At 41.6% G+C, this 22157-nt stretch overlaps 2 protein-coding genes across 2 annotated transcripts in view; one reads left to right on the top strand and one right to left on the bottom strand.

The window, feature by feature from the left end:
* Positions 1–4432, top strand: part of MCPH1 (Microcephalin) — a 189200-nt gene extending 184768 nt beyond the window's left edge. The window contains exon 10 of the mRNA XM_080276467.1: positions 4241–4432. Within this exon, the coding sequence (XP_080132593.1) occupies positions 4241–4432 (192 nt within the window). The remainder of the gene's footprint in view (positions 1–4240) is intronic.
* Nprl2 (Nitrogen permease regulator-like 2) overlaps positions 1–22157 on the bottom strand; it is a 103110-nt gene that overhangs the window by 24952 nt on the left and 56001 nt on the right. The window contains exon 5 of the mRNA XM_080276466.1: positions 20729–21077. Coding sequence (XP_080132592.1) covers positions 20750–21077 — 328 coding nt within the window. The 3' untranslated portion in view covers positions 20729–20749. The remainder of the gene's footprint in view (positions 1–20728; positions 21078–22157) is intronic.

Genomic DNA, 22157 nt, shown 5'->3' with positions numbered 1-22157 from the left:
AGGGTTGGGAGCTGGGGTAGAGGCAGATGGAGCTCGTTTCGTCCCCCCCTTCCTGTCTTCCCTGGGTATATAGGGGTACAAAGGGGGCACCCCTGAGCTGAAATTAGTGATCATGAGAGTACACTACAATACACACAAAAAGACAACAAGAGAAATTGTACAGGACTGAACACAAACCAGCAAACATTACCAAAAATTATTTTTAAAAAATTTAGCATATGTTATAACCCAAAATGATTTTGAAAACTTAGCTACATACACAACTTTATCCTGTACTGTACAGAACTAATCGAGAATTATTGGGGGACGACCGGTATCTGAAATATTTTCGATCCCATGTCAAATCGAATTTGCATTCCGGTTATACGGATGTGCCAATGCATCGGATGCCAGTTAATTGAGCTTTTACTGTGGTACTGCATCATATACAGCAAATTTGAGATATTCCATCCATCGCCATTCATTACCAACCCCATCCCCTTCCTCATTACTTGCGTTTTTACTTCTCTCATCACACCATCCATGTATATATTGAACAACCATGGGGACGTCACACAACCTTGTTGCACGCCCACACCGATCATCAACCATTCACTTAGATGCTCATTAACCCTTACACATCCTTCACTACCATCATAAAAACTCTTGACAGCACCTACCAGCTTACCATCTACACCTTACATGCGCAAAACCCTCCACAATCCTTCTCTGTCCACTCTGTTGTATGCCTTTTCCAGATCCATGAATGCTGTAAACACTTTATGGCCCTTCTCATAAGCCTTCTCCACTATCTGTCTAACTGGAAATATTTGATCCACACATCCTTTGCCATTCCTAAAACCACCCTGTTCATCACTTACTGGGACTTCTGATATCTCTCTTACTTTCTCTATAATAATTCTTTCATATACCCTCCCTACCACACTCAATAAACTTATGCCACGATAATTCTTGCACTCACTTCGCTCACCTTTATTTTTGTACAGGGGTACAATCACAGCCTTTTTCCATTCTGCTTGCACAGTTTCACTCACCCATGCCTTCTTTCATATCTCCAACAAGCACTTCATTCCACTCTCTCCACAGCACTTATCATCTCTGCATACACCTTATCAACCCCAGCTGCTTTCCCATTTTTCAGCTGATTCACAGCGCTCTTCACTTTTCCGAGTTTCACATCTCCTGGCGCTGCATTCCTTTTCTTCACACTCCCACAACCAGTCATGTTTATGGCGGCTCTGCTTTTCGTATTCCCATTCATCAGGCTTTCAAAATATTCTTTCCATCTGGTCCTTACTTTGTTCCCCTGGATTAATAATCTGCCACCTACATCCTTCACACCATCATATTTCTTTCTGGTGTCACTTCTACATTGCCGCACCTCTTTTCAGAATAATTTCCCATTTTCAGAGTAGTTTGCATACATTTTTCTTCATAGATCATCATATACCTCCTGCTGTTTCCTCGTCTCCAGTCTCTTTACATGCTTCTTGCTCTCAGTATATTCAGGTCATATTTTAGTTGAACCCCTGTCCTGTAACCACTCTAGCCACTTCTTCCTCTTTTCCTCCACTGCGTTCTTAACCTCATCATCCCACCATGGTGTACCTTTCTTCTTTGTTGTTACTCGTGCCACACCACACACCGCTTTAGCATTTCTAACTAAGCAATCCCTATATGCATTCCACAGGCTGTCCAGATCCTTTTCATTCCAATTCACTGATTCTATCTCCTCCCCTACTTTGCTCCTGTATTCATCTGCCATTTCTTTGATCCTCAGCTTCTCGTCTTTCAGACTTTCTCCCTGACTGCTCCTCTCTCTCCTAGTCCATATCACTCTTCTCAGTTTGATCTTGCCATTATCATATGATCTGACAGACCTCCACATCGTCCTTTCATTGCCCTTGTATCAGCAACCATTCCCAGCATCGACCTCTCTACGAGCACGTAATCAATCAAGCTCTTTTCAACACAATCCCTGTTCCCTCTATACCATGTATATATATGTGCATCTTTGTTTGAAATACAAGTTACAAATACACAACCTTCCTTTCCTGACACATATCCTTCTGTCATTTCCTATTATCATTTTCTTCTGGTACTCCAGTACAACCCATGATGTTATCCTCCGGACCAGTGCCTACTCTTCCATTCACATCACCCATTATGATCACTTTATAGCTCCTGGGCATTTCTCCCACTGCTTCATCCAGCTCATCCCAAAACCTCTCTACCTTCCTCTCACTCCTATCCTCACATGTTACTTATTATTACTTTTCTCTCCACTTTTGGTGGCTGTAACACAGTGACAGGCACAGAGGTTTCCTGTAATCTATGAAGCCATTTACAGTGCAGGGTGGTAACCATATTGCCAAATCACAGGGTGATATGGGGCCTACTGGGGTGTCACTGTTAACTGGGTGGAGAGACATAAATGGAGAGTCATCCAGGAACCAAAACTTCATCTTCTTCCCCATGCCTTGCTGTTACAAGATGCTGCCAGCCCCAAGAGAAAGCTCAGTTCACTTCACGGGACAGCCCTGCAGGGGCAGTTGCTTTCCTGCAGTTATTGGATCTGCTCAGCCAGACTGACTGGAGTTACTCAACAACTACAACAACAACAGCTTCACAAATTTTTATCTACCAGTACACAATCATGATACAGCCACCTCTCATTCTTGTGCTTTTCTGTATATCATTTATACCACCAGGTTTTGTTTTAGAAGCATCTATTTCTGCAGTCACCAACTGACTAACATCCCATTCTGGTCCTGTTTTCTGTTTCTTGTTTTCCATCAGTTTTTAACCTTCTCCCTAGCCGTGTCTTTGGCTGTCACAGTAGTAGTTACTGCCAGACTTTTCTGCCATTCCATGATATTGTAAGCTGGATTCACACATCATTCCGTATTCTCATCTATGAGTACATATCAAGATGTAATTGGTCTGGTTTTACTTATGCTTGCATGTACACTTTTAGAAATACTTGCCTTGCTTTATCTTATAACCATATGCATAAACTTACATTAAATTGCAATTTGCAAATTTGAAAGAAGCTCCGGATTACTGACGGACACAAATGAAATGTTTGTGGTCACTAGTTTTGATCAACCTGTATCTCGCACTTCAGAGTGCAGTTGCCAAAGATACTGAGGGACTAGATACATTCTTTCTTTGTCACATGCTTCAGACATTGCTAAAAATTGAGGGTTTAAGGTTTAAGCATATGACCATTACACTAATACAGTACATACCTTGTAGTTCACAGGTTTGTAATTACATACTCCTCATTCTTTGTCAGTACCAAAGCAGTTCTGATCCTTCCTTCATGCCAGCATTTTGTTCCATATTATTACCATGTAACCATCTGTAGCCCTTAGCACTTTATAAATGACTCTCCTCATTTTATCACATTCCATAGTAGCAAAAATTTTGTATGTAATATGCATCCAGTTTGCACCCCCCCCTTTTTTTTTTCTTCCTCAAATCCACCATTATTTCTTTTCATTTTCATCCTGATCACATTGCATGACTCTTGAGACTTCATTTAACAGTCAGTTTTATACTATCATCTTCAAGAGTTAAGGACCCAGGGCTAATCTAATGTTGTTTAGAAAATTAAAGGCTAGATTATCAGCCAATGCTCCTGGTGGCATTAAATGAATAATAAACCTGCAGCTGCCTCTTTAATATTGCACAGTATACTGTATTCTGTATTACATTGACCTTTTTTTTTGCTCTCATCCCAATACATCCTTTGTCAGAAAACATATCAGATAATCTTGTTTGCAATGTGTTGCTGAGGTCTTGTCATTATGCCTCCCAAAGATCCTTCAGTAGTCTAATATGAGAGTGAAATTGATGGGAAAATGGGGAGAGGAAGACTGAGAATGAGATGGGGGAGGATGAAATGCTGAAGTACCTGTTGAAGAGAAGTTTGGAGTGAAAGGCATGGATGAGTTGTTGTCTTGCCCACCTCGAATTAATTTTACTTATTCAGTATATAGTGATCTGGATATAATTTTGGCTAACATTAGGTGATTTTCTTTAACTCAGGAAAGACCCTTCTAGCTGAATGGATTACAGACACTTTCTGCTAAACTCGTCATCCTAAGGGCATTCTGTATTCGTATGTTTTATTATTAGTGAATGTCAGTCACTCCTACTCAGCTCAGTAGACTCATCAGGCTAGAGGTATTAACAATAGTGGATAAATAAATAAAACCTGTACAAATTCCCACAGGAGCTGCTGACGCTTTGTGGTGCAACCGTGGTGGGGAGTGTACGATGTGCCAACCTGGTAGTGGGTGCCCCATTGCACACCAAGAAGCAGAGAGATTGTGCTGGACCTACACACATCTCAGAAAAATGGGTTCTTGACTGTGTCATGCAGCATAAAATTCTACCAACACCAGAGTATGATCTCAAAGGATGATGGTATTACAAGTATGGAAGAGATATCCAACGCCAAGAAAGATTTTGAAGCTGTTCTTTCCATTTCACCTTTGTTTTAGACTAGTGAAGTAGTAGTAGTAGTTGTTTAGCTGACAGAATGCTAATAGTAAGAACACTTTCCATACATAATAATTAGAAGTTCTGTAATATAATTATTTTACTAGTGTGAACGCTAATAGTAAGAACACTTTCCATGCATAATAATTAGAAGTTCTAATATAATTATTTTACTAGTATGAACACTATAAGAGCAAAATTTGAGGAAGAAACAAATTACTAATGATAAAGAAACTTGTTTGTTTTGGTGCAGTATATAGGTAATTAGTTACCAGTTTAAGGTATTGTAAGAAAAATCAGTGCAAAGGATTATAATTTTGTTACATGGATATGGAAAGTCAGATAAAGTATGTATTCTTTATGACAGTATTTAGATGAAAGGTCTTTTAATTCTTTAAGTAATCTTTAAAGTACAAGAAGTAAATATGCCCAAGGAAGAATATAAATTAGGTTGTAATGTGTTTGTATTTAGTGTGATGTGACTGAATGTAGTTGAATCTCTTAAAGGATGTACCTGTACATTACAGTAGTCTGCTCACATAATGGAGATGGTGAATTTTCAGTAGTGAGATGGCTGGGAGGAGGAAAGGTAGATCACAGGTGAAGAGGAAGGATTAGGTTGCAAAGGTTATGTATTGGGGAGGATTAAGACTGAGTAGAAATGAAAATTATTAAAGGTTAATATTAATCAGTGTCTTATTTGGGGGGCTAACATGAATGGAGACAGGGACGCTTCGGTATATGAAAGTATGCAGATAAGTGGTTAGAAAATATGAATGGGGCTAAAACAATGACACTTTTTTCCTCTTTTATTTAATATAACATACCATAAAAAAAAAAAATGGAGAAAGTGAAGTTTATCTAAATGAAGTAGGAAGGTGAAGATATTTTTAAGTCACACACAGGATGATATAAGTGTACTGAATTTAGACGTCTGTAACATGAAGAAAGTAAAAATAGAATCTTTTTATTAATATTGGACTTTTTGCAGAAAATAATCAGGAACATGATAATTTTCTTTCATTTGTTGATACTTTATGCTCTTGTGGTTCTGTATTCCTGTCAAAAGTTTTTCTTGTATCTACATTCATAGGAGTAGTGAGATACAGCAACATTAGAGACTGGTTTGAATTCTTGAACATGTGTGAGTTATGTTACCGGGGGAAAAGTATATACTGTACAGTATATACATATTCAGTATTTACAATGCAGTATTTTGGTTCCATGCAGTTCAATGTACAGTCATACAGCCATCTAATTGGAACTGTACTGTAACAGTTGATGCCTGTCATACAATTCTTAAATTACTTCTTTGCAAGTTATTACTGGTAGTTTACATATCAGATAATCTAGTCATGAATTCTTTTTCCGACTGAATCCTTATTCACATAATTTTAGGTTTATTGTCATTTATTATTAGTTTGTTGAGATTTAAATGTTTTAGAGTTAAAATTTGTTGTTGCCCATTGTAACTCATTAAGGATGCTGAGTACCTGTATTGTTTGAATATTGTATATTTAGACATAAATGAATGGACTTAATGGTACCGTATGACATTTTATAGCTCATTGTTGTTCTGGTGTATGGTGAAGAAGTAAATTTTTGAAAAAATTGTATTTTTTTTTTTTTTTTTTTTTTTTTAACATAAGATTCAGGGGCCAGAATGATGGATAAATGATTTTGTGGCCCATTTCATTGGGCACACAATTGATACTTCTACTTAAATGCTTTTTCATTACTGTATGAATTTACCCATGCTGTTTTTAAAGGTAATTTATATGCTGATGCATTATTATGTTTGGTATAGATTTCGTACCACCATCATCACCAATGCTTTGTTCCCTCCAAGAAACTATGTGCTAGGGGACAGACATGTCAGAACTACCATCAAGTTACTTTGTCCTCACATACCTCTCGTACTAGCTTTCACTCTTCCTCTTCTTTTACCCCTACTAGTGTACCATCACAAGCAAAGGTTTGATGATGACCCCCAGCCAGCATTGTGTCCTGCCTTCCTTATTTCTCTTTTCTTGTCAAACACCAGAGAGATTTCTTCCTGCTTATTTTCCTGTGTGCATCATATTGCCATCACCATCATTATCATCATCATAACTGTTTTTTACTACCTAAGGATTGAGTGAGGTAGGGTCCAGTGAAACGGATGAGACACTCATTTACAAATCATTCAACTCCCGCAGAATCCTAGCTCCATCTTACAGGCCTTACCGTTTACACATATTTTTGTTACATGATTCTTGTAAATGTTCTTCACATTACCTGACAGATGAGTCAGCCCATCAATTGTCAAGTTAAAACAGGAGTGCCAGATCCATACTGCATGGTTCACTGTACTCTCCTTAATTCTGATGACCAGCTTAGTCCCTTCTCATTTCTCTGTAGTTCTCATCAGTTACCATACCTCACTCTCTCTCTCACACATCATATAGCAGCCTACCATGTTTTCTCCCGTCAGACACACTCACACCTTCTCTACAGTCATTCTTTCCATATGGCAATCTAAGCACACTCGTTAATCCAGTTATCATCAATCTTTGCTCCAAGTCTGACATCATATTGCCTCTTAGCTATTCTGTGCATTCCACTCATATTCCTATGTAATCCCATTGCCAGTGCTCTTTCTCGACTTCCTGCTTTCATGCCATAGTAAAGTCTCTCACACCCATATGGTAATGTGGGCATCAGCAAGCTGTCATGGAACCCTCTTGCAGCTCCCACATTCAGACCTCTTATTAGTTTCATGGCCTGTATAGCACTAGCCACTTTTCTTCTTTGAGCTGCTTTACATTCCACTTACTTTGCATATTTATCTCTCTTATCTCACAGTTTACTGATTTTGAGTAACATTAGCCCATTCCTCCCCTTCTCCCACCCAAAAACTATAACCGAATTGGTAGAGAAGTGGCCTGCAGTCCTAAAGGACCCAGGTTTGAATACTGGCTGGGGCAGGGAACAGTTCAGGGATTTGAGTTTTGTTAAAGCAGACTTTACTGATCTACCAAAAGACCTGCTGACGTGTCATGAAAATGGTCCTGTATGAGACATGGATGGGGTTTTAAAGGAGGTGCAAGGTAGGGCAGTGGATGTGGGGGTGACTCTAATGAATGAGGGTGAGATTTGGAAGATTCCGGTGTTGCTGTTTGCTGATGATACAGTATTGTTGAGTGAAGATGAATGGGAGTTGCAAGGTTTGGTGAATGAATTTGGGACAGTGTGTAGGAGAAGGAAGCTGAAAGTTAATGTAAACAAAAGTAAAGTTATGGTGTTTGAGAGGAATGAAGTCACAGAATGTACAGTGAGGTTGGATGGTGAGGATATGGAGAATGTGAGTGCATTCTAGTACTTGGGTAGTGTGATGAGTAAGGATGGAACTTTCGGGGATGAAGTGCGTGAAAGGGTACAGCAGGGAAGGAAGGTTGTTTGTTCACTGAAAGCAGTGATGAGCAATAGGGAGGTGAGTATGGAAGTTAAGAAGTCACTGCATGATAGTATTGTGATCCCTACCTTGATGTATGGAAACGAGGCGTGGACCTTGCAAGAGGGGCACAAGTCAAGAGTGAGAGCAGTGGAAATGAGTTACTTGAGAGGAGCATTTGGAGTGACATGGAGGGACAGGTTGACGAATGAAGTAAGTGAGGGAACGTTGTGGGGTGGATGTGGTTGAGAAAATTAGGAGAAATACATTGAGGTGGTTTGGATATGTGGAGAGAATGGAGAATCAAAGACTGACTAAGAGGGTGTATGTAGGTGAGGTGGAGGGAGGAAGAGGGAGGAGTAGACTGAGGATGAGGTGGAGGGATGGAGTTGAGAGGTATATGAGGGAGAGGGGGGTGAGTTGAGGGAAGGGTAGTCAAATGGTGGGTGACAGAGCGACTTGGAGGCGTTTTGTCTGCGGCCACCCTTTGCGGGATTAGGGCGTCAGGCTATAGATAGATGAGACAAACCTAGCTTGTATTTAATATGGTCGGTGGATGTTAGTGCCAAAGTGGTGGCATGTAAAGGTGCATAGTACGTAGGAGGGCTGCTGGACCTCAGGGAACGGGCTGCGAAGCCTATGCCCAGAGTCAGGGTAAAAAAACAAAACAAAAAGTATAGTACTGTAGCAGGAAGTTAATGTTAAAAAGATATATGAAAACCATTCATATGCCAGCTAAGTTATACAGTACTAAAAATTATCAGTTAAAAACCAATGCTTATGTAAATACAGTGTCCAAAAGCAAAAGCAAAATGTAATAATTACCTGTTGTCTTGAGAAGTGTATGTGACATGCTATGTGTGTGTGACATGCTGTAGGGGGGGGGGGTTGAAGTTATTGGAACTTCTGCTGATTGGGTTACAACATACAAAAAAATTACATACTGTACACTGTTTTTGCATTTAGCTGTGACAATCCTTATAAAGTGGTTTGCTCACGTGATATTTATTGGAAGAAAAAATTCGGTATCTTGGACTGTATTTCACTGATCCACCCTACTGTTTCAGAAACTATAACATCACCTAGTATACAGGGAGTCCCCAATATAAAAAACCCCAATATACGAAAATTCGAAGGTACGAAAGTGAAAAATGTAGGACAAAGTCCCCTATATGAAAGGCATATACTTCGATGGTACAAAAAGCGCAACAAGAAAATTATTCACATTTGGCATGCGACCGGCCGCAGTGCCACTATCGTGTATGGCGAGGCAAGCAACTACCTCCACGTCGTCCCAGTCTGTTCCAGCTCCCCGGCTGTGTAGCATGCCTTCTGTACCGTACTCCGGGAATCTTTCGCATCTTGCATCATGCCACCCAAGCATCCTTTACCATCATCATCAACATCCGTAGAACCCCTCAGGAAGAAGCAACACCGAACCCTGGCGCTGGAGCGCAAGCTCGAAGTTATCAAGAGGCACGAGGAAGGCCAGGGCATGAGCGAGATCGGGCCTCACCTGTATATACAGTATTGTACAGTACTTTCCTCTTTAATTTAATAAATAGCATTTATTAACATTTCTGTTGTAGATTTAAGAGCTTACAACCAGCCTAGTACAGTACAGAGTAGTTAGTTGACAGTTTTGGGGGGGGTTCCTGGAATGCATCTCCTCATTTTCTAAAGTGTCTTATGGGGAAAAATGCTTCAATATATGAAAAATCGATATAAGAAAGATTTTAAAGGTGCAGTACACTCGCCTACTGTGCAAGTTCAGAGAGCGCGAATCGCATTGTGCACAGGTGACCAAAAATAATAACCAAAAACCTTGAATGCGCGAGTTTACCTCACAAAACACGAGGTAGAGGCAAGGAGTGGCTCAAAAATGCCATTTTCCATCAGTACGTGACCCCCACCCCCACACAACACGCCAATAGTGACCTAGAGGCTCGTGGGGAAGGTGCTCAAGAGGAGTCTACAGTAAGATCTCGCCAGTAACAACTTCGACAGTAACGTTTTCGGCAATAACAGTAAGTTAGAATAGATACCCAGTTTCTATAATAATGACGTTTATTTCGTGAATACCAAGTTGTTACACTGCCAATACGTTCATAACAAGATGAGGAATGAAACAAACAAGCAAGAAGAAATGAAGGAAATTGCCAAAAATGTGAGCAGTAGCAAGGAGGAGAGGGAGGATCCTCCCCTCACCACCTCCCCTGACTCGCCCGCCGTCATCCCCTCCTCCTCCACTGCCCCACCAGACTCACCAGCTGCCTCCCCCTCCACCTCCACAGCCACACCTGACTCATCTGCTTCACCTGGCATACCTGCAACCCCCACCATAATGACTTGCTGCATTCTGGAAGAAAGGTAACATTCGACAGGCCGTAAATTTCTTCATCAAAGCCTGGAATAATACAACATTGGCAACCGTTAAACAAGCGTGGTGCGGCCGGGGTGGCAACGGGGGCACTGTAAGTGTGTTGCTGTGCCTCAGAACCCCTGTTATTTAAGTCCATCAGGCCTGTTGTCTACTGTTGTTAAGGTGACTGCCCATACTTTTGTTATTATAGCTATATCTGTAGTACAGTGTCTGAAAAATTTGACCTTTATTATGTCCCTAAGGGCCAAAAAATGTCCAGGTATGAGGGGGTACCGCCCATATGTAATTTTCCCCATAAGATTATGTATTCTCAGTGCTCGAATTCACAGTGTGTGAGGTCGTGGACTGCCCAATCTCACGCACTGTGCGAGTATACTGTATCTAACCCTTTTGTTTATTGGGGACTCCTTGTACTAAAGGATGGTGCAAAAGTAGGTTGACATTTACCATTTATTCCAACACAAAAGACACACTTTTAGTCTCGTAAGTGTTCAAAGTGTCCGCTTTCACAATTGACACATTCCTGGAGTCTGTCAACCATACTTCGACACATAAGAGTTTTACATAACATAAGACTATTACAAACATAATAATGCCAACCTACTTTTGCACCACCTTGTATAATACTGACTGTGTGTGCATTTGAATTTGTATGTGGGCATAGCACAGCCAAAGCTAGTTAGAGGATTTTGATGAAACTTAGACAGGATGGTTGCAATTGTTCCCACTGGTTTTACACTATGTGAAATGCATCAGGGATTTTCCATTGATTTTCCAGCATCTCTTCAGGAGCAATTGCTAAATAGCAAAAGAGGGCTGTAAACCACTTGTTTAATTCATATTTTTATTTCTCCACTGATTTTAGAAATAGATTGGGAATGTTATGGAAGAACATGTACAGTGGAGTGTCTTTTATCCAAAATTCTTTCAACCGTAATATGCCATTAACTGTACGTTTTACTAAAACGTTCTCATTTCAATTAACCGCAAAAATCTTAAATCTATCAGAAAATTCAAGCACAGCGGGCTTGTTTTGCACCACTAGCGTTAGATACTGAAAACCGACTCTGAAAAATGTTTCTGGCAGTGGAAAGAACGCTGGGCTATGTGTTTCAAGTTAGAAGAGGCCTACTGCGAGGGAGATGAGCGTCCTGGCTCAACAGGTTTGCTATTTATTTTTTTAGAGACTAAGGTCGGATGTTTTCTGAACAGATCTCATATAGCCTACTCCACCGACACAACATTATGTTGTGTGTTCTAGGTTGCTGGCATACCAACAAAATGAATGTTTTGATATTGTTCCTGCTGATGTACGAAGTTCTTCTCCCAAGGTTACCGAGTTCTCCCAAGGCTTCTCAACCCTCGCCAGCCAATCCTCCGTGACCTCCTGGAGGATCGCAACCCACAGGTTAGGAAAACCTGATATAAAGGCTCCAACATGCCTGCATGCATTGGCCTTGGTCACCTAAGGCAGCTGTCCATGCTGCTCGATCTCTGACAGCAGTCCTTTGTACCTGAGGCCATGACCTCATCCCAGATATTTTACGTAAGTCTACCTCCCACAGTCCTACCCCCAGTGTTCACACTTCTCACTTCCTTCAACCAACTGTCATCCCCCCATCATTTCCACATGCCCAAACCATCAGTCTGCCCCTCCTCATCACAACACCAATATACTCCAGTCCCATCCTTTCTCTCAACTCTTCCAACATAAACCTAGCCCCTCCCAGGCCTCACATTCATGGATGCACTACACATTCACCTAATCATTGTCATTTCTGTACATTTGAGCCTGAAAGTGTCCTCTTTACTGCCCATGTCTCACCACCATACAGCATTACATTCCTAACACATGCTGCATACAAAGATCTGTTAGCAAGGACAGAGACCCTTCTCAACGTCAGAAGGGGCAACAGCATCCTGAACTTCTTCCTGCCACTCCTCACTCTAACCACAGAGATAGCTCAGCCCCACCTCCAGCTCATACCATGTCTCCCAAGTAATCAAACTCTTCCACACACTCAAGAGCCTCACCAGCAAGATCAACCCTTTCATGCCTGACAATCTCCACGTGTTCTCCCCAAAACACTACAGATACAAAATCAGCATTATCTCAGTCTACTTCTAATACTACTACATCTCTTATGCACCCAATTATCACAAATACTGCACTGGATGGAATTACTTCCCAAGCCCTATGGCAACCGGCACATGGCCACTCTCCCACTTCTTTAACAATACTGCCACCAGCCCTGGATACCATCACTTTTGTTTCCTCTGCATTAATTTTACTCTCAAACCCTCGTGCCCCATACCATCTCTCCACTCCCTAAATCTTTCCTCTGCCTCCCTTTCATTCTTTACAATCAACACCAAATCATCAGCATACAATGTTTCCCATGGAAGTCCATTTCTGAAGTTATGTGACAGGGCTTCATGCACCATGATAAACAAGCTGGCCACAAACACACATACACTAATTATAAGAGAGCCAACTGGGAGGCCTCTGTAACTGAAACAGAACAACATTTCAAAACACTAAACAGTACACCCATCACAAACATCAACACCGCTGTGCACTTTCAATACAATTATACAAAACGCAGACAAAAGACATATCCCTAAAGGCAACAGAAAGTGACACAACCCCAACTTCACACCAGAAATTCAAGACCTCATCAGACAACGGGACACACTGCGACACTCCCCAACACCCCATACACAAGACACCGTACAACAAATACAAGAACTCAACACTCAAACAAACAATAAAATATCAGAAGAACAAACACTAAACTGGAAAAATTACCTCCAAACACTTGACCACAAAACAAACATCAGCAAACTCTACAAAACTCTAAACAGCATCACACTTTCCAACAGCAACACCACACAATCACATGCTGCCATCACAACAACAGACACCATACCCTCAAGCAAACAACAAGCAAACACTCTCATCAATAACTTTTCACAAGTCAGCCATCTAAACCCCCATCCCGAAGACCGATGTATCATCCGACGTAAGAGAGAGTTCCCCACAGACCCAGACTACGCACCTTTCACTTACAACCAGATGAAGCACATCATTAACAACCTCAAGCACTCATCTGCCTGTGGACCAGACAACATAAGCAACACTCACCTTAAACACCTTGGACCACAAGGCATACAAGCACTCACCAACATATCAAACTACAGCTACTCACACAACATAATACCCAGCATCTGGAAGCAGGGCATAATCATCACTGTCCCTAAACCCAACAAAGACCCCACATTACCCTCCTCACACTGCCCCATCACACTCCTCTGCAACCCCTCTGAAGTCACTGAACGACTGGTACTACAACTAGTCACACCTCACATTCCCCTAGCCCAGTCACAACATGGCTTTGGGCCACTACACTCCACAAACACCCTTCTTACAGACCTTACACAGAGAGATTTCAATGGCATGTATTCAACTAGGCCACCACACAGAACACTCCTAATCACACTAGACATTAGCAAAGCTTTTGATGCCATCCCCCGCCACACCCTCACAAACAAAATACTCAACACAAACATGCACAATAACACAAAAAGATGGCTGGTACACTACTTAGCAGGCAGATATGCACACGTAACATTTGCCGGTCAATCTTCCAACATCAGAAACTTCACAAATGACGTCTCCCAAGGATCTGTTTTGTCCCCTACACTCTTTAACCTATACATGCACGACATACCCACACCCCACACACCACAGATACACATAGCTTCCCATGCAGATGATATAACACTTACATGTATGCACCAAAATGCAAACACAGCTGCACACATCATTCAATCTTACCTCAACACACTACACGAATGGTTCACCACAAACAGGCTCAAAATCACCCCAGCCAAATCTACAGTGACCCTTCTCACAAACTGGGCAGCAGAACACAGTCACATCCCACACCTCACCATAAACAACACTCCCCTACCACACACACACACACACACACACACACACACACACAAAATCCTTGGTGTAACATACAATACATCACACAAAATCCTTGGTGTAACATACAATACATCAATGTCATTTAAACAACACATCACAAACATTAAAAATAAAATAACACCAAGACTCAGTGCTTTGAGGTCACTTGCCCATACAACATTCGGACACAACAAAGAAACCACCACCACAGTATACAAACAATACATACGTTCAGTGATGAATTATGCAAGCCCTGCCTGGGCTTCTAATCTTACCAAAACAAACTACAACACTCTACAGACCATACAGAACAAGGCCCTAAAAATAATCACAGGATGCACAGCTACTACACCCACAGACCACCTACATCATGAAACAAAAGTCCTCAAAGTCAAAGATCACCTAGAGATGAGAGGCACCCAGTTTCTTGCTGCAGCCTCCACAAACCCACAACATCCCCTATACTACATGGCAGCACATCCACCCACACCAAGGAACATCAAAACAACACCCAGCACACAATACCATTCAAAATTACTGTCATCTCTCCCCCCTCGCCCACCTCAGACCAGCTTCCAGAAGCATATCCACACTCAGATCACTCGCCGCTCCATTCAGTCACTTAAAGACAACACACAGCTGCATGCACGGCTTCCTGACATCCACCCTTCTGAATCCTATCTCCCTCGTGAGGACAGGGTCCACCTGGCCAGGCTGAGATGTGGGCACCATCCAGCCCTCTTAAGCTACCAGAAGAGGCTGGATGACTCTGTCACTGATGCCTGTCCAGGATGCAGTACAGCACCCCATACTATTAAGCACATTATGGAAGACTGCATTGCACACAATCACCTACGCCAACAACACAACATACACTCTTTGAGGGCTCTGTGGGAAAGCCTGGTCTCGGCCATGGCCTTCCTAAGGGACTCGAGGCTGTTCGGCCAGACTGCCTAGGGAACAACTACTACTACTACTACTACAACAAGGCACTCTAGACTGACCCCCAGTGCATGCCAACATTCATGGAAAACTCATCACTCAAATCTCCATTCACTCTCACCTAGGTGCTAGCACCACTCTAACCGGCCACTCCTCGATCCCAAGTGATTGCCCACTTCACCAACTCCCAAGAAACTCTGTCAAAAGCCTTCTCCAAATCAGTTAAAACAAAGCACAGATATCTTTTCTTTCCTACATATTTTTCCTGAAGCTGTCTGACAATGAGTATGGCATCAGTGGTCCCTTTGCTTGGCATACACCCAAACTGCATCTCATCAGTATTCACTCTTTCCCTAATCATACCAACTGGAACTCTCTTCATTACCTTCACTATTTGGTCCAAAAGTTTTATGCCTCTATAATTTCCTCTTTCCAGGGCATCACCCTTCCCAGACACACAGGCCGGTTTCCCCAGCAGCATCCTGACTATTATCCTTCACGCAGTAGCAACGTCAATCAAAGGCTAAGGGCCAAACACTGGATCCACTAAAACCAAACCTTCCCTGTTCCAGTCAAACTCCTCAATCAGCAACTGGGTATAATGCCCCTTTCAGGCATCTTTAATATCCTCACTGTTCACCACTACCTTTTCTTCATCATTCTTCACACACTGCTCACCTGTGATATCCCTGTGTTCCCTCTTCATCTGACTTGCCACCTTAAATACTTATCATATTCTTCCATTCAACACTATTTAGGTTATCCAGTAAAAGTCTCTGAGGCTCAGATTTTGCCCTGTATACCTCTTTTTCTGGTCCTATGCTTGACAGCCAGGTATTCCTCTTTTTTACCACCCATTTTCCATTCCCAAAAAACTCTTCTTTTCTTAATTACTGCTTCTACTCCCTCATCCCACCACCATGTTACCTTATGTCTTATGTTACTAAGAATCAGTAACTCTCAGGAGACTGATTATTCTTGAGAGATCTGTAGTGTTCATTAATATTTCTGTCAACAGCTCCCTGCTTAGCCACCACTCTACTCATCTTGGTACAGAAGGCATCCCTTACAGCTTGGTTTTTCAACTTCCATATTTTCCTCCTAGGCACATAGGTATTCTTCCTCACCACCTGCTGCTCCTTAAGCACCATGTCACATATCAGTAATTTGTGCTGCTGAACACACTCTTCACTCCCAATAACTTTAACATCTCTCACCAACCTCCTATCAGCTACCCTGCCCAGGAAATAGTCAATCTGGCTACTATTTCCCCTAGCCTCGTATGTAATCAACCTACTCTGTCTTTCCCTGAAATACGTGATGCACACAATCATGTTCATTGCCTCCCCAAATTCAAGTATCCTTTCCCCTTCTACATTTCTCATATATGCACATCCCCCATGTGCCCTTCCTCTCCTTGAGCTGCTTCACCTACATGACCATTTAAGTCCCCTCCCAAAACTACAATCTCATCATCTCCCATACCACTTACTACACGTATCATCATTCCCCATACCACTTACTACACGTATCCTCATCCCCCATACCATTTACTACACGTATCATCATCCCCCATACCATTTACTACATGTATCATCATCCCCCATACCACTTACTACACATATCACTATCCCTTCAGTAATACTACCATATTTCAAACTGAAACTACTCAGTCTGTGCATGGTACATCCTGTACTATGTCTATACAAGTGTACTTTACAAAACTAGAATCCATGTACAGTAGGTACACACAAGATGCAAGTTTATAGGCGGCAGAGGAGGTCGCATACTAGGAATTCGCGTACTGTTAATACACAAACTTAAGGGAAAAATTACATATGGGCAGCACCCCCCATCACTGGTAACCCTTGAGACTCCTTTCATACATAAGTACTGTACTGTACAGGGAAACACTATAAGACATATTACCTAAGATAAAGTAAACCAACAAGATTCTGGCTTTACTAAATCAACAAGGATATGGCTTAACTAAACCAACATGAATATGGCTGCTTACCTTAACCCAAGAGGATAACAGGCTTGATGGATGTAAGAAGGGGATCAAAGGCAGGGTGCGGCACCTAGCGTGCACCTCCTTCACCACCCGCCACACCACCTTCCTTACCAGCACTTTCAACACTTTCACTAGCTAATGCACTCACTTCGTTCACAAGGTGGGCAGAGCGTACGCAACCATTGGCGAGTCTTGGGGTGGCAATGTTGCGTGCTCGGGGTAATCCCGAATTTGGGCCACTCTTCACTGCCGTCTTGCCTATTACGTGTTCAATTCGTGCACTATTAAAAAATACACTAAAATTCGATAAAAAATAGGTCCTCGCGTACTATGCGATTCACACACTGTGAACTCGCGTTCTGTGCATACCTTCTGTATGACTGATTTCATAACACAAAACTTAAATTTGTTTAAAAATATCAACAGTCTATCAAGATCTTTAGTATAAGTAATCTCTCCTAAGCTGTATAAAATCAACTGGTGGTTCTCAGAGTAAAATGGTAGTTATGACTGTATTGAGGATGTTAATAAATCTCTTTACGGTCCAAATGCTCTCTCCTAAGCAGAATATAACTGTCTGATGGTTAAGCATGCACACAACAGTACAAGTAGTGGTAATGATGGTAAGCAATGACAGGTTTAGCTGTTACCACTGCAGTAATTTTATCTATGTTAAAATGAGAGCACAGGATCCAAGTATTGGAAAAAATGAAACAACTGACCCCACGACAGATTTACAAACATCCTTCACAACAGGTGACATAGTTGCAGAACAAAAGCTGCGTTCAGAATGTACTGGGTTATCCTCCTCAAAAACTAATACAGTACTAACTAATACTCGTCAACAAATCGTACACATTCCTGGAATATTTGACTTAAAGGCCTTAAGTACAGTTAGCCTATTCTAAGTCTTGACCAGGATATACTGTATCCTGGTACTACACCCTTTAAGCCAGAAAACAGAGAGTATTGTTTTGAAATCTACCAGTTCACAAATTTCTTTTAAAGCAAATATGATTTAGTTGCAAGGAAAAAATTGGATTCATAAAGTACTGGCCTACTCTATACCAATAATTAAATTTTACTTCCATCCATCCATCATCCAATCCTACATTGCCCCATGAGAAGCGTAGGAGCCCGGGCCTAGGCAGTTGGTCCTGACATTTTAGATGAGAGTGACCAGCCTCACTCATCCCTGAGTGGCATTACATGAGCAATCAACCCCAATCACCCCTTGGATATAAACCTTCACCAGCTTAATCCGACTGGAGTGCAATAATTACCCAGTAAACCACCAGGTGCCAAAATTTGGTTATACGGTTACCACCCAGCGTAGGAAATGGTTTCCTGGTGTACAGGAAACCATTTGGCTTGTCACTCAGTGTACAGTCACCCACAGGCAGAAGGAAGAGGAAAGTTTGAAGGACAGAAAGAGAGAAGAGGGATTGTAAAGCCACCCATAGGCAGAAGGACAAGGAAAGAATGAAGGAAAGACAGAAGAGGATGGAAGGAAAGAAGAATGGAGGAGAGGAAAGGGCAGACACCCAAGAACAGCACTACATCAATTGAGTGGATGGTGAGCGCCCCAACCTACCACACTGTAAATTTTACATATCAATAATATTACAAACATATCTGAAATATTTGACTTAAAGCTGAAGGCTTCCATTTATTATCACCAGTGATTATAGTGATGCCTTTGTTATCACAAATAACTGATGCCAAGACTAGTGCATGATAACAAAATAGCATAATAACAAAAGCACAGAACCTATGGGATATATCCTACTTGGTACCGGGCAACCCACTTGTAAACCCAAATTTTCCCCTTTAGAGGAGTTTACAGTCACGAAATACATATATCCTGTTAAGGTAAGTATCAGAAACACCCATAGGAAAGGTCAGGTTAACAGAAAGTGATAAAAAAGGCACAACAAGGAAGAAACATATACCACAGAGAGACCCCGAAATGGGCTTGAAGTAAAGGATTCTAAGGCTAAGGGTGGAGAGATAATGCTCTCCACCACAAGGATTAACTCCTCAAGTAGGGCCTCCTTTTGAACCCCTCAAAAAAATGTGTGGTAATGATGTTTTTGGCTGAAAAATGCATGATTCTGGCAGGTGTGCAGATTTTCATCTTGCAGTGATAACAAAAACCCCTATAACCAAAGGCTCACTGTCTACAGTATGGTACAATACTGTGATGTAAATAGCTAACAGCTATTTACATCACAGTCCTGTGATGCCCCATGAGGAGTGTAGGAGCCCAGGGCTAGGCAAGTTGATCCTGGCATTTAAGATGAGAGAGATCAGCCTCACTCATCCCTAAATAGCATTACATGAGCAATAAACCCCAACCATCTCTTGGATATAAATCTGCCCAGGCTCAATCTGACTGGAGCACCTTAATTACCCAATAAACCACCAGGCACAATAATCTGGTTATATGGTTACCACCCAGCGTATTAAATGGTTTCCCGGTGTACAGGAAACCATTTGGCTTGTCATTCAGTGTACAATCACCCATAGACAGAAGGAAGAGGAAATAATGAAGGAAACAAAGACAGAAAAGGAAGAAGGAAGGAAGAGAGGCAAGGACAGTCACCCGAGAGCAGCACTAAATGGTTTCCTAAACAGGAAATTATTTGGCTTGTCACTCAGTGTAGAGTCATCCATAGACAGAAGGAAGGGGAAAGAATGAAGGAAAGAAAGACAGAAAAGGAAGAATGGAAGGAAGAGAGGAAAGGACAGTCACCCGAGAGCAACTCTAAATGGTTTCCTGGTGTACAGGAAACCATTTGGCTTGTCATTCAGTGTACAGCCACCCCTACCATGAGGCACCTCTACACTGAAAGACAGGCCAAATGGTTTCCTGTACACCAGGAATCCATTTACTACACCAGGTGATAACCATATAACCAAATTCTGGCACCTGGTGTCTTAGTGGGTAATTAAGGTGCTCCAATCAGATTAAGCCTGGCCAGGTTTATATCCATGGGGTTGTCAGGGTTTATTGCTCACATAATGCCATTCAAGGATGAGTGAGGCTGGTCACTCTCTACAAGCTCTTTTGCTCCTTAGAAACAGTTATCATACATGGGTTACATTACTGACCCTTTCTGCACAGATTTCCCTCCTCCTTAGTTACTGCCAGACAATCCCTTCAGCTTAGAGAAACTCCTCCTAATAAAAGTGTTAGAAAGTATCTTCACTGAGTCCTTAAAAATGATGATGTCTTTTATATCTGTGTAATTACTACCAGGCAATTTTTCTTAACTAGGGGTATCCCCTCATACAGAAGAGAGTAAAAGAGGCTTAACCATAGAAAAAAAGTGGAACTGTAAACAAACAACAATGTAAGATTATGTCTACTCTGTAAAGATATCTCACAACAGCAGATAAAAATATAAACAATGAAAAAGTGTGGGAGGAACAACATATATCTGCAAAGAGGACTAAAAAAACAATTACCTCCAGTGGACAGATTGGGCATTACTTCCAGAGAACAATGATGTTTGGGTCCCGTTCCATTCGCTCATGCAGTTCTTTGTACGTCAAGCTGAATTTGCAACATATCTCATCATAGGAGTGCTGTCCTGTGCACATGGAATAGATGGCGCTCTGCTTAGACCCCGGACGCTGAGGTGGAGCATCTTCAGGTGCTGATGAAGAGGACTGTGGGAGTAGGATAGGGTAGCAGTGGAGGCGACGTATGAGGGAGTGCTGGAGGCCAAACTGGATGAGGCGGCGTTCATCAATATTGAGGGACTGCGGGTTGAGGCGGATGCACAAATCACGAACTGACACCCCATATGTCATGCTGTGTATACACAAAGAAATTATACATAATACAAAAATAATATATTCAGTGCTCATAATAACTCACAATATTTATACAGTGGTCTAATGTCCAACATGTGTTTCTTTAGTACAGTACTAATTACCTTTAGTACAGGAGAAACTCAAACTATTCATAGTACTAATTGCTCTAAGTACAGGAGACATACAAAATACTCAATGAAAAATTAAGTTAGTTTAGTATGAAAACTTAAGTTAGTATGGTTTGCTTCCACGGTGCTTCAAATCCATTTTTTTTTTTTTTTTTTTTTTTTTGGGGGGGGGGGGGGTCCATTATTCTGGGATGCTGAGAGATGCCACAGCCAATGAGAACATGCACTTGTCAGGAGAGGTGACGTCACTCAGCGTAAGTCTCCTCGTGCTTGCCAACATGCTATCACCATAATAGCTTGTTGGACAGTACCATTTTGTGTGTGTGTGTGTGTGTGTGTGTGTGTGTGTGTGTGTGTGTGTGTATTTACCTAATTGTGATATACAGGAAATGAGCTAGGCTCGTGGGGTCCCGTCTCTGTTTCTCAGTAAGTCAAATTTAGCTTTAAACTCGTTTAAGTTTTTTGACTGGACGATCTCTTTGTCCAGGCTATTCCACAGGTCTATACATCTATAAGGAAACTATATTTCTTGATATCGTTCAAGCAGCTTGACTTCTTCAGTTTCATTCCGTGTCCTCTTGTTACTCTCTTATCCTATTCCACAGGTCTATACATCTATAAGGAAACTATATTTCTTGATATCGTTCAAGCAGCTTGACTTCTTCAGTTTCATTCCGTGTCCTCTTGTTACTCTCTTATCCCATACAAACGGATCTTCTTTGTCAATAATATCTACTCCCATCATGGTCCTGAACACTTTTTTTTTTTTTTTTTTTTTTTTTTTTTTTTTTGAAGGAACCAAAGGCAATGAGCCCACAAAACTGTTCCTTCCAAGAGAAAAACAAAATACAAAAGAGAGCCAAATTCAAGATCCATTCATTTCAAGATGCCTGGACACACTGCTTTTGAAAGACTGGAGATCATAGGAAGCAGGAAATACAGACAGAGGG

This window comes from Coenobita brevimanus, chromosome 65 (assembly GCF_032717465.1).
Source record: "Coenobita brevimanus isolate Jiangsu-jjx chromosome 65, ASM3271746v2, whole genome shotgun sequence".
Classification (NCBI taxonomy): domain Eukaryota; kingdom Metazoa; phylum Arthropoda; class Malacostraca; order Decapoda; family Coenobitidae; genus Coenobita; species Coenobita brevimanus.
The sequence above is the reverse complement of the archived record's forward strand: the minus strand, read 5'-3'. Positions and strand labels throughout refer to the sequence as shown.